We start from the raw sequence: 17,075 nt of genomic DNA, 5'->3' as shown, positions 1-17,075 counted from the left end.
TCCTCACAGCAGGACATCAGGATGCTCATCCGCTCCGCTCTCCGGGTTGACGCTTTCACGACCCTTCAAACTGACCTCCTTGCATTCTTGCGCTTCTGGTTCTTTTAAGCAGAGTTGGGGATGAGGAACCCAACTCTGAGAGGAACCCCTGGTGGTGCAGTGGTTAAGATCTTGGCTGCTAACCAAAAGATCAGCAGTTCGAATCCACCAGCTGCTCCTTGGAAACCATATGGGGCAGTTCTACTCTGTCCTATAGGGTCGCTCTGAATCTGAATGGACTCCACTGGAGGCAAGAGGGAGGGGAAGGCAGGGAGACACAGCAGAGCAAAGATAGAGCACATGCCTGGCTGGAAGGCTTGGTCCCAGGCACAGAAACGGGATCTTGCTCTCCTGATGGTCTCTTCCTTGCCGAGGGTGGCCTTCTCTGGGAAGCCAGCCGTGATCCTGCTCCATAGGGAATTAGTGGCCCTCGCTGGGTCTCCTGCCTCTGAGGTCCCTTTCCATATCTCCATCACAGCAGGCATCTCCCCATATTGGATTGGGTCTACTTGTCAGCCTCCCAACTAGACATGGCCCCAAGAGGCCTGTGACAATGGTATCATATTCGTATCCCTATTCACAGTCTAGTGCCTGGCACACAGTGGGCGCTCAGTAATTGTCAGTTGAACAATGACACCATGGTACATAAAACGATGGTACTGGAGGACAAGAGAGAGCGATCCCTGTGGGCTGGTAGCCAGGGGAACGTTTCAGGCAATAAATTCATTCAGTCAATGACTCATTCATTCAATATGCATTTATTGAGCACCAGCTCTATACTAGACACCTAAAAGCAGATGGCAGAGATTGACAAAAGGAAAGGAAGAGGAAGATGGGCGAAAAGAGGAAGTGGGTCAGCTGTAGAGGGGATGGAGCGGCCAGGAGAAGGGCGAGGACAAGTCTGTGCCCATTCTGCTTTCTCCCTGACTTGGGGTTCTACCTTCCAGAATCTTCTGTGACAGTGAGAATGGAGGACAAGGAATCTCTGCAGCTAATACTCCTTATCCCCTGCATCATTCTGGGAATCCTCCTCCTTGGCTCATTCATTTCCATAGTCTTCCTCCTCTTGAAAGTTAAAGGAAAATACGGTAGGTGCAGAGTTCTGGGAGCAGGGGGCGGGCCCAGGGACAGGAAGAAGCAGGCCTGCGGTGTGACTGTTCCAGAGGACTACGAGGGTTTGTGGGAAGTCCAGCAAGGAGGGCAGTGGCCCAGCAATGAGTCCACCCAGCACTGGCCCCAGGGAGCATCTCCTGATGGGGAGGATTCTCTGGTGGACCCACCAGAGAGGAACAGACTATGTGTGTGGAGGGTAGAGTGAGGAGGGAGGTGTTTTGGTGAGAACAGAACCAGGTAGACTGGGAGAGGGCGTGAAAAGACTTGTAATGACTTGTAGATACTCTGCCTCCCCCCCTCAGCCCTCCCCATTATGGCAAACCACCAGCACCTACCCACCACCACCCCAGTAGGAATCAATAGCTATCAAGAGGCCTCCATCACCATCCCCAAAGAAGAAGGTAGGACACCAGCCATCCTGGAGGTGGGGAGGGCTGGGGAGGACAGGAAGGTATACTTTCTGGAGGGTCAGTACTACTTGAATCAAAATGGTGCCCCAGCTGGAGATGAGACCTGGGCCAGCCCACTGGTAGCTGTGGGACCTTGAGCAGGTCCAGCCCCTTCTCTGGGCCTTGATGGGCAGATGACCCTTCCAGTTCAGTCATCCTGGGACTTGAGGCTTTCAAGTTCTGGACCAATGTAGGCCAAGGGCATTTTTGATTTGGTTCTCAGAGAAAAGTACTCCTATGCTAATTGGCTGGAAAGCATGGTGGTGTAGTGGTTAAGTGCTACAGCTGCTAACCAAAAGGTCGGCAGTTCAAATCCGCCAGGCACTCCTTGGAAACTCTATGGGGCAGTTCTACTCTGTCCTATAGGGTCACTATGAGTCGGAATCGACTCGATGGCAAGGGGTATGCTGACTGGCTAGTGGTTTCGACAGCCCATTTAACCATTAATGGGCCCCATTAAGATTTGCCTGGAACATAATTTTATTTCATATTTTCTGAATGAAAAAAATTAATAGATATCTAAATTTATACCTCTTAAAGTTCTTGCGTAGCCAATCAAGTTTAATCACGTTGCGTTATACGTCTGTTAAATCATTTTTATCTGGAAGAGTTCAGTGGCATGAAAACCAAGACAAAACTCAGCCAAATATTATAAATACTCCGCATGCAGTATCGATACATTTGCGAAGACAGTATGAACACAGCACCGGGCACAAGGCATTTGCTCACTGGAGCACATGGTGTAGAGGTGAAGAGCCAGACTGCCTGCTTCTCTGGGCAAAGTGATTAACCTCTCTGTGCCTCAATTTCCTCCTTGTACGATGGGGCTGATAGTGTACCTCCACCACAGACTGATTTTGAGGATGAAATGAGATGATATTTGTAAATATTCGAATAGTACCTAGCATGTAGTGAGTGCTACGTAAGTGCTTGTTAAACAGATAACTATTAGTGGGTTCCCCATATTTGAGGTGGGATGGAGTCGGCGGCTTGGGAAATCCAGGCTAGATGGCGCTCTCCCGGCCTCTCGGCCTCCTTTTGGCCATACATGCTCTCTGTTACCCCTCCCTGTCCTTTCTGCCTGCCATTTTGCCATGCCCCCACTCTGCTGTCTCCCCAGTTCCCAAGCTGCCCATCCAGGTCCGGGCCCCGCCCCCCGAGGACTCCGACTCCGGCTCTGACTCGGACTATGAGCACTATGACTTCAGCGCCCAGCCTCCTGTGGCCCTGACCACCTTCTACAGTGAGTGCCTGGGCCTGGCTCCTGAAGGCCCACCGCCTGTCCCAGGCCAGGGGATTTTCAGTGGGTTCCACCTGGTGACTCCTCCACATGGGTGGAGCCCCCTTGTTGCCCACTGGGTTGACTGTAAGTGGCCCTGCACTGAAGTTTCCAAAGTGCCTTGTGACCCTGGCCCGAGTGTTCTAAGAGACGGCTCCATCAGCTGAGTTTCCCTTCCATCTTTTCACTCCAACCCCCTCTCTCCCATGTTTGTCTCTGGCCACACAGGGTCTTAAGACCACACCCAGGCCTTCAGTGTTCACCTGAGTGGCCGCATCTATGTGAGCTCAGGGGACAGACACAGTTCTGGTGCTTCTTGCTCATTCGTATCCCTTTGGTGCCCCCTTCTGCCCTGCCTGACCCCATCTCCGCCCTCCCCTCCCTCCACTGTTACCCCAGCTCTCACCTGTTACCCGGCTTTTCCAGCTCTTCCCTCTGCTGCTGGAAGGCAGGAGGAGGAGAGACAGTGCTTAAGGTCGGGCCAGGCAATGCTGGGAGGTTGGACCAGACCAGAGACCGTCCCCCAACCCTGCTTGTGGAATCACATGGGAGCATGCCAAAAATTCTGATTCCCAAGCCCCAGTCCACGTCTTTATAACTTAGGATGAGAGTTTGGCTGTGTGACAGAGACCTCAAATGACTGGAGAAGCTGGCAGGGGCCCGGGCTCCTTCCTTCTTGCTGGTCTGTAATTCCTAAGATGTTGCCCTCATCCTCACGATCCAGAAGAGCTCACCGCCATGTCCCCATGCCACCCAGCAGACACACCTTGCCCCCTAAGGCAGGAGCCCCAAGATGCCCACATCATTTCCACTTATGTGCCTTTGGCTGGACCATAAACACACTAGCTGCAAGAGAGGGAGGGAAACAGCCTATATCCTGGACAGCTGTGGTCCACTTAAAGGCCAGAGGGTCTTCTAGTACAGAAGGAGGGGAGGACGGATATTGGGGAGCTAGTGAACCAGGGCCTCAAGGGGTCAGATGTGGATGATCCCACCTCAGCCAGTCCAGGGACCTGTATTTTGAAACCACAGGAATAAGGTGTCCTGAGGATTCTGAGCCCGAGTGTGTGTGATTCAAAAGACCCTGAGATACCAAAATTGTGTGCCACTGAGACCAAAAGCAAGTGGCACCGAGGGTCCATAGGGCTGACTCCAGAATCAGAGACTCAAACGTTTAAAACTGTCTGAATCTCAGTTTCTCTGACTGAAACTTGGGGTGTCGCAGGGCCTGTGATGCAAAGAACCCAGCCCATCTGTCTTCTGCTCCAGGAAGCTCCTCGAAGGGCAAACTTCTGCCCTCATCCTGCCCAGAGCCACCAGGGCACTTGAGAGAATCCAGGACTCTTGATATGTTCCCAAGTTGCAGGAGGGGCCCCTGGGGAGTGGGCTGCAGGGCACCTGCCACCAGCAGCCTACTTTGTGCTGGTTTCAGGTGGAGATGGGCCTGCCCCAGTATGAGGTTAGGGGTCTGCCTGGACTGAGATGTGAGCCTGGGATCTGATGGCAGTCAGCCCTCTGATCCCTTCCCTCTGATGGGAAGCCCCTCGTACATCTGGAGCTGTCTCCTCTCATCCCTGTTCAGACTCAGACACACCCTCCCAAGCCCCCAGGACCCCCAACCCTCCCTTCCAGACTCCCAGGATAAGGGGATTGAGCCTTCACCCCTCCCCATTGCCCCTTCTGCTTGCAGATTCCCAGCGGCACCGGGTCACCGATGACGAAGCCCAGCAGAGCAGGTTCCAGATGCCCCCCTTGGAGGAAGGTGAGTCTGGTTGGGGAGGGGCAAGGGGGGAGGGTGAGTAGGATACCAGTCCTGCCTCCACACTTAGTAGCTCAGCTTACTGTGAGAAGCACCAGCAGCAACCTTTTGCAACAGGTCCTTCCTAACTTGGAGCCCTGGTGGCAGGTTTGAATCCACCAGCCACTCCTTGGAAACCCTATGGGGCAGTTCTACTCTGTCCTATAGGGTCACCATGAGTCGGAATCGACTCGACAACAATGGGTTTGGTTTTTCTTTATTGGCAGTAAGTTCTTTCTCAAGTCTAACTTAAAGCCCACTTGCTGCATTGCTTCTTCTATCTTCACCATTCTCCTGCTCTTGGCCCAGGACTTGAAGAGGCCCATGCCTCCAGGTCCCACCTGCCAACTCCTGGACATTGTGTTGCAGATCCCCCTACCCTGGCTCCTCAGCACCACCCAGGACACAGCAGTGGCTCCAGCACATCTTCCGGGGAGGATTACTGTAACAGCCCCCGCAGCAAGCTGCCTGCATGGAACCCCCAAGTCTTTTCTTCAGAGAAGAACCTCCTCCTGCATCAGCCCCCTAACTTGGAGCTGGCTGGCTCCCAGCCGATTCTTTCAGGTAAGCTGGGCCCAGGAGGCTTCCTGTGCATCCCCCAGCCTCCCACCCTCCAGTCAAGCAGGCCAGAGGGAGCCCAAAGCTGGGCACCTCAGGGGTCTCCTGAGCAATGAGCTCTGGATTCTAGCCCCAGCTCTGCAGCCACTTGCCTGGACCAGTCTCTACCCTCTCTGGGCCTTCTTTTCCTCATTCGTCAAGCAGGGCTTGGGTCCCCTGAGCGGGGAGGGCCTCCCACTGTTGGCAGTTTGTGAGCAGCTGTCTCCTGGCAGAGGGTGATGCTCCAGGGCTTCCAGCAGGGCCCTCGGCTGACGACAGCTCCAGCACATCGTCCGGGGAGTGGTACCAGAACTTCCAGCCGCCGCCCCAGCCCCTTTTGGTGCAGCAATCTGAGTGCCCAGGTGCCACAGGCTGGGAACGGGGGTCCTGGGAGGGAAACAGGGCTGGGGAATGGATGGATGGGAGAGCTCTGGACTGGTTGACTACATCATCCCAAGGGATGGGAAAGGAAAGAAAGAGAGGGAAAGGGATTTTTATTTTTTAAATAGCGAAAAGAGAATGTGAGGAGGTGGGAAAATGGATGTGGATGGGATGAAGAAAGGTTCAAAGAGGTAGAACCGGCTGCCTTGAGAGGAAGTGAGCTCCCTGTTGGTGGAGGCATTCAAGCAGAATCAGCCAGATGCCCCCTTGCGGGAGAGTGTTGTTGCAGAGGGGCTCCCAGTATTTAATTGTTCGTCATGCCAGTACGGGGCTACAGCCGTGAACCGGGCAGATGAGGGCTCAGCCCTCACAGCTGACGTTCTAGAGAAGGACATGGCAGTGAGCTAGAGAATAAGATGTTTTCAGGCAGCATCGTGGGGGTGGGGGATGTGAACTCAGCCCCGCTCAGCTCTGTCCCCGTGGGCAGCAGAGGCAATGGCTGGGCCTGCGGCTGACCTGAGCCTCCTGGTCCCACAGGGTCCCCCAGCCCCCAGCCTGACTCTACTGACAATGACGACTATGATGACATCGGAGCAGCCTAGACGGAACCCAGCCAGGGCTCCCGGGGTGGCTCCTCAAGCCTCCTGCTCCACCCACTGCCTCTGCCCCACCCCTCCCTCCTAGACCACCCCAGGGGGCTCCATCTGGGTCAAGAGGCCTTCCCTGGACAGAAGAAAGAAAATTCCATGTGCTGTACTCCTCAGCCTCTATCAAACATGCCCTCTCTGCATCACACAGAACCTGCTGGGACCGCCCTCCCCTGCTCCAAACAGCAGCCCCAAGATTGCAGGGGCTGCCTCTGAGAGGTGATGAGCTCTCTGTCTGAGAGGTGAAGAAGCAGATGGTGCCCCCTCTCAGCAGGCTGCATGGAGGGATTGGACTGGATGGCTCCCATCCTTGGTATCCGGTTCTTTGATTCTATGAGTCTCAGACAGCTCAGGGCCCAGAGGTGCTGAGGGGGCAGAAACGGGTCCCTGTCCCCGTGCTGCCCAAGGAAGCCCCATGTGCTGTTGTCACCTGACAGGTGGATGCTGAGGGGCAGGGCTGACCCAGGCCCTAAAGGTTGGCTACTATACCTGGCCTACGTGGTAGTACAACCTTCCCTGAGTGCACCCAGGTGACAGCAAGCAGGACAACTGTGTGCCTCCCCCTGGGGGCTGGGGCCTGAGACTGGCCCTGCCTCTAGAGACCCTTGGAGTCCACCCAGGCACAGCCCTGTCTGACTGTCCCTGGACAGCTGCTCCTTATTCTAAGCTTTCTGTGGTTTATAAGGATGGCCCATCCCAGGGCCCGGGAGAGCCCAGTGGTGGGGACTCAGGCCCTTTGGGGGCCAGAACACAGAGATGTCTGCAAGGAAGGGGCTAGAGTCTGCACTAACCCCTGAGTTCCCATCATCTCCTTGGCTGCATGGGAGGCTCCTGATGGACGCCGTGGATGTGCAGTGTCGGACCCAGAGCCGCAAACATGTCCAGGCTGGCTCCAGACAGAGGCCTGAGGGCTCGGGGCCAAGCTCTGGTGTCCTGTTCTGAGATTAAAGCAAATTGCTGAAGGAAACTGGAGTGTGGAGTGACAAGTCCTTTGCCCTGTACTGTATTCACATGTTCTTAGTGAAGACCATCTGGAGCAGAGCACAGACCAGACACTGTTCTGATGGTGTGGTCAACAGGCGTCTATTACCCACGGAAAGAACAGGACAGGGATGAGGAGAACAGCAAACATCCTCATCAGCCAAGGTTCCCCAGGGTTAGGCTCCCATCCCAGGGTGTGCTGGTCTGTCGCATCCATGCACGCCGCACTTTGCACTGTGGGAGAACTCCGAAGCCCCTCCCACCCTGGGTTAGTGTACTAACAAGACAGCCGTGTCTACGTGCCAGACAGCACGTACAGAAAGCGAGTAGGGAAAGGGGTAATAAAAGGGATAGTAAAAGTGGAAGACCTCTTGTGGGCAGTGGACATCATTCATTGCCCCTGTTAAGGGTGGGTGACAATCTCCCGATGGTTGTTCTACGTTTACTGTCGTCAGGAGCATTCCTTCCCCCTTTGCCCCACTAAGATAGCTTAACAAGAGCTCTGGGTTTCTTCAGAGGGCAATTATCTCCCCTCAAAGGCACGTACTTTACTTTGTGTTCATTCGTAGTTATTAAGTCCATTAGTAGCTAGCGAGGGGGTGAGAGAGATTATAGCACACGTGAGCACTCAGGATTCTTGAAATCTCACGGAACCCCGGCTGCATGTGTGTGTGTGTGTGTGCGCACGCGCGTCTGTGTGTGGCACTGCTGGATTTCCCCAGTTGCAGATGAGACAAGGATTTGAGAGCAAGTAGTTTATTTAACAGGTGATACCAAGGAGCATCGGTGAGAAAGAGAGACAGGGAAGGGAGGAAGAATGTGTAGAGTCTGCCAATGAACAGGTTGCTATTGTGGGCAACTGAGGTCAATCTTGCTGGGGACCTGGAAGAGTGTGTAGAACACACCTCAGAGTTGTCTCACCCAAGGGGTAAGGGAGTTGTGATGTTGATCTACAACTCCTGCCTGCCATTGGCTAAGGGGCATTAACCCCCACCCCCAGCACTTCCAAACTGCCTTACGTGTGTGCTGAGCACGCTCCTGGGTCCAGAGAAAGCTACCGACAGAGGGTCAGAGGCAAGTCCTGTAGGAAGCCATCTTCTATAGGAACGGTCGGGGTGGAAGACCAACAGCACCAACACAACAACAGTGCGTGCGTGCGTGCGTGCGTGCGTGCGTGCGTGTGTGGTGGAAGCAATGGCAGCGCAGCCCTATCCATGGAGGTACGAAGGTTAGGGTGAACTGGAAAGCCTACTGTGGCCCGGGTACTGTGACAGATGGCAGGGATACGGGGACAGAAGACACACGGTCTGCCCTACAGGAGGAGACAGATGTGGGGGACAGAAGTGCGTGTGCATTTAGCAGCCACACGCCTCCCCGGTCTGCTGGTCTGCTGCACACCAGCCCTGGCTCAGCAGGGACAGAGTTCTGCGCCACATAAGCTCTGACCCGGGCTCCCAGAAGCTCCCAAGGCTGCTGGGTAGGTTAGTGGGAGGGGATTTTTATGGTCAGAGCTGCTGAGCAGAGGGACCACTGCCTCCAGAGGTAGTGAGCGCCTCAGCCCAGGAGGCGTTCAAGACAAGGCTGGAAGATATTGAGGGAGCTGTGGATGGGAGTCCTACAGAGGAATATGGGCATGTCCTCCCGTCTCCACCTGCTTAGAGGTGGTGATTGTAGACCAGCTACAATGGTCAATGCCCCCTTTCCCTGTAGATTGAGGGTAGGGGTCAGAGTTGGGGAGGCAGGTTTGTGCACGCCTGCCTGCCTTGTGGAGCTGGGCAGGGCCTGTTTTCCGTTCACCTGTCCCAGAGGTAGAGAGAAAGCAGGCGCTCCCCAGGGTAACCGTCACAGGATGTGGTTGTCACTGTGACAACCTCCCCTCCTCAGCCCTCCGAACCCTTCCCATGGATGCCTGGGGGATTCCGAGGGGAGGGGCCACTGCTGAGGTGGGCAGGGACAGACTCCCAAGGTTTGTGAAAGCTTTGTCAGACAGCCTGGGTTCAAATCCCAGCTCCACCCTGTCCTGGCTGTGTGGCCTTGGGCAAACTACTTAACGTCTCTGAGCTTGTTCACCCATCTAAGTGCATATGACAGTAGTAAGCACCCCACAAGGAGCCCTGGTGGTGCAATGGTTAAGTGCTCGGCTGCTAACCAAAAGGTCAGCAATTTGAACCCATCAGCCGCTCTGAGGGAGAAAGATGCAGCAGACTGCCGTAACATTTATAGCCTTGGAAGCCCTATGGGGGCAGTTCTACTCTGTCCTGTGGGGTCGCTATGAATCGGAATCAACTTGAGGGCAATGGGTTTTTGGTGTTTTTGTTTTTTGTTTTTTTTTTTTTAGCACACCAGTGCTGAAAGGGGCTTGGAGAACATCTTGTCCACCTCCATGGCTCACACCTACTCATTCTTCACAGCTCTGCTCAGGCATCACCTCCCCCAGGAAGCTTCCCTGACTACCTCCCTGCAACTGGGCTGGGCTCCCCCAGTGTGAAACCACCATACTGCACAGCAGGGCGCATCATGGGCACATGTAACCCACTAGGACTTAAGTGTATCTGCTCAGCAGCAAAAAAAAAAAAGAAAGAAAAAGGGCAACTGAGCCCACCGTTCCCCTCAGTGCCTGAATGTCTGGGACATGGAGCGGGAAGACAGCCGTGGGAGCCAGGGACCCTCTGTTCCCTCAGTTGGTTCCAGACACTGAGAAGAGCTTACCCTGTGGGCATCTTGCCACACTGGGTGTGATTTAACTGTTAAAGATACATGTTTTTCATACATGGCGAGTGTGCAACACCAGCCCACCACTTCATTTGGGTGATTTAACGCTAGAGGGAAAACCACCTGGAACCAGTCGCAGGACTCCAATACAGGAGGCTTCTAAAGGGAAGTCCCTTCCTTCCTTCCTTCCTCCCTCCCTCCCTCCCTTCCTCTTTCAAAAAATAGGAAATGCATTCACAGAATTCAAAACTCAAACAACATACAAATGCATATCATTAAAATCTTGTCACCCCCCTCCATTCACCCTACACCCTCCCTCAGCCCAGGTAAAAACTATTGTTTCTCTGACGCAAACACGAGAAGATGTGAACACCTGTTGCTTCCCCCCTCCCCTTTTTTATACAAATAGGCTTTCTAGCCACTCTCTTAGGCTCCTTGCTTATTTCCACTTCTCAAGGTCTCTGAGAGAACTTTCCTAAGGGATTTTCCAGAGCAATGTAACAACATTCTAGTTCTGCCCTGGTGCTGTCCAACCACACAACCTTCACGTCATACGCGACTCCACCACATTGCTGCAGAGGGCTGTGAGAGCAGAAGGCAAGATGCCATTAACTCTGCAAGGGTTTGTTGAGGAAAGTATGACAAAGAGGGAACAATTGGGTCGGCATTGAAGGATGTGTAGGAGTTCACTGGGCAGAGAAGAGAAGTGAAGGATGGTCCCAGTACCAGCATGTTCAAGTGTGGTGCGTGTTGGCTTAAGCCTGGGGGGACGGAGGGGACATAGGTGGAAAAGACCATCAGTGAGGAGCTCAGAGTGTCTCGTGTGACTTGCGGAGATGTTTGGTCATTGCCCTAGAGGCACTGGGGAGCCATGAGTGGTTTGTAAGACCCAGAAGTGACTGATGAGATGGATGCTCTAGAAGGATCACTGCTGTAAAGTGGAGGTGGGCTTAAGGGGGCCGGAGCCTGGAGGGAGAGGAAGAGAGAGGGCAGTTGGGAAGTGAGCACAGAGCACCAATGACCAGGACTGAGGGAGAAGGAGGAACGGACTGGAGGGGGACCCCAGGATTTAGAGACCGATTACATACAAGGGTGTTGATTTTCCAACACAGCCGCTCCCAGCCATGATGATACTCTGATGACACTGATGTTATTAATAATATCTTCCATTCTGGAGTACTTACTACACATCCGGCACTGTTCTGAGCATATCAACAGGTAAAACAATTGATATCCAGTTGATCCCAACTCATGGTGACCCCATGTGTGTCTGAGTAGAACTGTGCTCCATGTAGTTTTCAAAGGCTGATTTTTCTTTTTTATTGTACTTTAGATGAAGGTTTACAGAGGAAATTAGTTTCTCATTAGACAATTAATACACATATTGTTTTGTGACATTGCCAACTCCACGACATGTCAACACTCTCCCCTTCTTGACTTTGGGTTCCCTATTACCAGCTTTCCTGTCCCCTCCTACCTTCTTGTCCTTGCCCCTGGTCTGGTCTGCCCATTTTAGTCTCATTTTGTTTTATGGGCCTGTCTAATCTTTGGTTGAAGGGTGAACCTCAGGAGTGACTTCAGTATTAAGTTAAAAGGGTGCCCAGGGGCCATACTCTCAGGGTTTCTCCAGTCTCTGTCAGACCAGTAAGTCTGGTTTTTTTGTGAGTTAGAATTTTGTTCTACATTTTTCTCCAGCTCTGTCCGGGACCCTCTATTGTGATCCCTGTCAGAGCAGTCGTTGGTGGTAGCCAGGCACCATCTAGTTGTGCTGAACTCAGTCTGGTGGGGGCTGTGGTAGTTGTGGTCCATTAGTCCTTTGGACTAATCTTTCCCTTGCGTCTTTGGTTTTCTTCATTATCCCTTGCTCCAGATGGGGTGTGACCAACGGAGCATCTTAGATGGCTGCTTACAAACTTTTAAGACCCCAGATGCCACTCACCACGGTAGGATGTAGAACATTTTCTATATAAACTATGTTATGCCAATTGAGCTAGATCTCACCCAAGATGAAAGGCTGATTTTTTGGAAATAGATCATTGGGCCTTTCTTCCGAGGCACCTCTGGGTGGACTCGAACCTCCAGCCTCTGGGTTAGCACCACCCAGGGTCTCCTATTAAGAAGTATTGCCTCATTAATGCTCACTACAGCCCTTGGGGTGCTATTATCATCCTCATCTTCCAAAAAAAAAAAAAGAAAACCAAACCCATTACCATCGAGTTGATTCCAACTCATAGAGACCCTATAGGACAGAGTAGAACTGCCCCATAGGGTTTCCAAGGCTGTAATCTTTGCAGAACCAGACTGCCACATCTTTTTACCGAAGAATGGCTAGTGGGTTCGAACCATGGACCTTTCAGTTAGCAGCTGAGCACTTAATCAGTGGGCCGCCAAGGCCCCTCATCCCTATCTTACAGTTGAGGAAACAGGCTTAGGAAGGTTGTTTCCCAGAGCCCTCAGCTCCTTGAGGTGTGGCTGGACCCTGGCTGCCACTCCACAGGAACGGGGCTGGTGAGGTCCTTGCTAAAGGCTCATTCTGTGCTTACTGATGTGAATGCCCAGCTGGTGGACACACCATTCCTCAGGTGCCATAGTTTGCATACTCCACAGGTCTGGGAGAGCCTGAGGGGACAGGCCCGGAGGAGGCACAGACAGGACTATCGAACCAGGGTGCCATCTCCCACCAGGGTCTCCAGCCACATTGACACGGCTCCAAGGCTCCAAGCCTGCTCCCAGGGGTGCACAGGGCCTCGACTGCTGGGCACCTTAACTTTTCCACTGGAAACCTCACCCTCAGGCACATCTGCCAGGCCCCTTCCCTCCCTATCTCTCCATCTGCGGTTTCCACTTCCGCCACCCTCGCTGAGACCCTCTTGGAGGTTCTAGAGAGGGGCAGAGGTGGCTGAAGCCTGGGGGGCTTCTCCTGTGAACTCCTCTTGGCTGTGGCCCCAGGATCCCGTCCTGGCTCCATGAAGACAGGATGGTATCTCTAAAGTGGGGGAGGCTCAGGGGAGCCCCATTGAGGAAGGATCCGTTCAAAGGGGCCTCAGTGGAAAGTTCATTGACTACCACATCCTTCAGCTGTTTACCAGCTCCGCAGCTCAGGCATCCTGACATGAAAAGAGGCACACCCCTGAGGAAGGCCCAAAATAGCAAGAGGAAGACAAAGAAGAGAAAGACAAAGAGAAGGGGGATGGATACGCAGAGTGGAAGATGAGGATAAGGGGGAGGGAACGGAGTGTCTGAGCAGACGGTGGAAGGCAGCCATGGCCCGCAAAGCTGCCTTCATCCAGCCTCCCTCTGAGCCAGGCCTATGCTGAACCTCTTTCGCGCGGTGCAACCTCACCTAACCCTCAAATCCGCCCCCCCAGGGCAGGAAGGCCAGCCTAGTCCCCATGGTCTTCCAGGTAACAAAAGTGAAGCACAGAGAAGACATGGAACTAGTTAAAGGTCACCCAGTCTGAATGCCTCCAGCCCAGCAGGCAGGAAGGGGAAAAGGAAAGAAAATGGGGGAGGGAGGGGAAGAGGAAGAGGCTGGAAAGTGAGAAGGGTGGGCTGCGGGGGGAGAGGAGGGTGGATGACATGTCCTTTCTTGGGGAAGGATTGCCCCGACGCCCCCCAGAGGACCCAGCCTCATTCTGGCTGAAGGCAGATGCCCCCTTCCTGGGTCCCTTTGCCCATCCAGGTCCACCATACCCAGCCCCTCCCACCAGTCACCCCCTAAGTGCAGAAGGATGGAGGGGAGTGGTCCCTCAGGGCCTGGATGTCACCTGAGCTTCCTCTTCCTTCTGAGCGACTCTGCTCACAGCACCCTCCCTGCCTGCGGGGTCTCCTGCCTTCCCTGCCACCCTGAGCTGGGGCCAGGCCCACACTCGCCTCCACACCTCACGCAGTGGGCAGAGAAAAAATGATTCACATCCTCACCCTCACAAACACATTCTCCCCCACGGGCCCTCCAGGCGGCACACTGCTCTCCTTCCTGAAGGGACCAGCATTTGGGCCCCTGCTCCCCTCCCTCAGCCATCCCTAGGCAGTGTGGACCATCCCTCCCCAGTCCCCTTTAGTCTCACCACCCGTCATCCAGGAGGCTGGCTGCTGCTCCCATTGGAGGGTGAGACACTGAAATAAATGGGGGCCGGTAACCCCTGGATTTTTCAGCTTGGAGAGTCGTGGTGACGCCTTTTGTCACATGACTACACGGTCACCCCATCTCCCCCAAACCTACAGCCTCCTTGTGTAGCTGGTGCCCCAATTTCCCGCAGTCTGCTCTGCGTTTCCTGCTCACGCCCTCATTTCTCCCACTTTCTTGGTACCTGAAGAGCAAGCAGGTGTATCCTTGACAAGCAACAGGAGAGATAGCCCAAGTTAGAGACGCACAACAGACCCAACAGACACTCTGTGCCCTGGCAGAATCACCCCAGCTTGTGCCTACACTCGAACAATCCACCCCTTGAGAGGGCACTTCTGGGGTCTAGGGTCAGGCAAGGCCACCATAGCCTTCTGTATCTAGGGTGACCGTCTGGAGTGTGGGATGATGGCAGAGTGTTGACTCTGGAGCTCCACTCAGTAAAGACCCTGAGATCCCCTCCCTTCCCTCGGGTTCCAGAAAACTCCCCTCCTCTCCCGTCCATGCTCATGTCTTCCTGCTGCTTTTGCCAGACTTTCTTCTCTGTTCCACTTGTACAGCCCATTCTTTAGATGGGATTTACATGCACCGTGACCCCACACAAGGCATCCTTTCTCCCCAGCCCCTCACTAGCACCCAGAGACAGTTCAACATCCCAACTCTCTTCCCCTGAGGGTAAGTTCCTGCCCATCAGCCAGGGCAGCCTTTGCCTCACCTCTGTATCAACAATCATTGATATAGTGCCCCGGGACCTGATCACCCCAGTGGGATGAGGACCCAGAGGCAGAATTAAGTTGATTTAAAGCAATATTTCTCACAAGTTTAGTTATCCATGTACCATCTTCATGGTTAATGGTGTAGTGGTTAGGCACTACGGCTGCTAACCAAAAGGTCGGCAGTTCAAATCCACCAGGTGCTCCTTGGAAACCCTATGGGGTGGTTCTACTCTGTCCTATATGGTCGCTATGAGTCAGAATTAACTCGATGGCAACAGGGTTTTTTTTTTTAATGGGCCATTTGTTCTCTTGGTTACTTAATAGTTTTTCTTTAAATGGACTCACCTTTTTTAAAATTTATTTTAAAAGGAATCTTGAGACATTTTACAAAATAGCTGGCATGCTCTTTTCAAAAATGCCAACATCAGGAAATACAAAGACAGACTCCAGAACTGTTTCAGATTAAAGCAGTGCAAGAGACAAGACAACTGGATGCAAAGCTTGAGCTAGCATTTTCTTCTGCGACCCCATTGCCATCGAGTCGATTCCGACTCATAGCAACCCTGTAGGACAGAGTAGAACTGCCCCACAGGGTTTCCAAGGCTGTAAATCTTTACGGAAAAGTTCGAACCCACCAGATGCTCCACAGGAGAAAGATGTGACAGTCTGCTTCCATGAAGATTTACAGCCTAGTGTTATGGATTGCATTATATTCCCCCAAAATGTGTGTCAACTTGGCAAGGCCATGATTTCCAGTATTGTGTGCTTATCCGCCATTTTGTGATTTTATGTGATTATCCTATGTGCTGTAAATCCTAACCTCTATGATGCTAATGAGGCAGGATTAGAGACAGATATGCTAATGAGGCAGGACTCAATCTACAGGATTAAGTTGTTTCTTGAGTCAATCTCTTTTGAGATATAAAAGAGAGAATTGAGCAGAGAGGAGAGGGACCTCACGTCACCAAGTAAGAAGAACCAGGAGGGAAGCGTGTTCTTTGGACCCAAGGTCCCTGAGCTGAGAAGCTCCTAGACCAGGAGAAGATTGATGACAAAGACTTTCCTCCAGAGCCAACAGAGAGAGAAAGCCTACTCCTGGAGCAGCGCCCTAAATTTGGACTTCTAGCCTCCTAGACTGTGAGAGAATAAATTTCTATTTGTTAAAGCCATCCACTTGTGGTATGTCTATTGTAGCAGCACTAGATAACTAAGACACCTAGGAAAACTTATGGGGCAGCTCTACGTCGGAATCAACTCAACGGTAATGGGTGGTGGTAGGAATATTTACAGAAGCAGACTGCCACATCTTTGCTCCTGTGGAGCAATTGGTGGTTTTGAACCACCGACCTTCCAGTTAGCCGCTGAGCGCTTAACCATTGTGTCACCAGGACTCATTTCTTTTGCTGTAAAGGACATTTATTGGGACAAACAGTGAAATATGACTGAGGTCTGTAAATCAGACAGTACTATTGTATCAGTGTTAATGCCTCAATTTTGATAAGTGTACTGTAATTAGATAAGAAAATGTCATTGCTTTTAGGAAATATACGCTGAAATATTGAAGTATTTTGGGGTAAAAAGGAAACCTACTTTTAAATGGTTCAGAAAAAAATAGTATATTTGTGTGTGAAATATATTAAAATATTAACACTGGGGGAAGCTAGATGAAAGATATCCGGGAATTTTTTGTATTATTCTTGCAACTTTTCTGTATGTCTGAAATTATATTAAAATCTAAAACAAATTTATAGGAAAATGTATTGCTATTATCCACCACCTGTCTGTCAGCTTGTTGTACTGTGGTGGCTTGTGTGTTGATGTGATGCTAGAAGATATGCCACTGGCATTTCAAATACCATCACAGTCACCCATGACGGACAGGATTGAGCAGAGCCTCCAGGCTAAGACTAGGAAGAAAGGCCTGCCATCTACTGCTGCAAATTAGCCAGCGAAAACCTTACGGAGCATGACAGCAGAACATTGTCCGACTCTTTTGCTTTGGACGTATCATCAGAAGGGATAAATTGCTGGAGGACGACATCATGTTTGGTGAAGTAGAGGGCCAGTGAGGGAAAGAGGGACCTCCGTGAGATGGATTGGCACAACAGCCTCAACAATGAACTAGAACATGCCAACGATCATGAAGATGATGCAGGATCAGGCAACATTTCATTTTGTGGTACATAAGGTCACCATGAGTCAGAGCCAACTCGATGGCAGCTATCAATCTATATTGCTGT

General features: G+C 52.3%; 1 protein-coding gene across 1 annotated transcript in view; it reads left to right on the top strand.

The window, feature by feature from the left end:
* Positions 1–6,258, top strand: part of CD6 (CD6 molecule) — a 79,225-nt gene extending 72,967 nt beyond the window's left edge. The window contains exons 8-14 of the mRNA XM_023743172.1: positions 987–1,127; positions 1,455–1,553; positions 2,722–2,844; positions 4,571–4,642; positions 4,988–5,242; positions 5,533–5,637; positions 6,194–6,258. Of these exons, the coding sequence (XP_023598940.1) occupies positions 987–1,127; positions 1,455–1,553; positions 2,722–2,844; positions 4,571–4,642; positions 4,988–5,242; positions 5,533–5,637; positions 6,194–6,258 (860 nt within the window). The remainder of the gene's footprint in view (positions 1–986; positions 1,128–1,454; positions 1,554–2,721; positions 2,845–4,570; positions 4,643–4,987; positions 5,243–5,532; positions 5,638–6,193) is intronic.
* The last annotated feature ends 10,817 nt before the right edge of the window (positions 6,259–17,075 follow it).

The sequence above is a fragment of the Trichechus manatus genome, unplaced genomic scaffold, assembly GCF_000243295.1.
Source record: "Trichechus manatus latirostris isolate Lorelei unplaced genomic scaffold, TriManLat1.0 scaffold00240, whole genome shotgun sequence".
Lineage (NCBI taxonomy): Eukaryota > Metazoa > Chordata > Mammalia > Sirenia > Trichechidae > Trichechus > Trichechus manatus.
The sequence above is the reverse complement of the archived record's forward strand: the minus strand, read 5'-3'. Positions and strand labels throughout refer to the sequence as shown.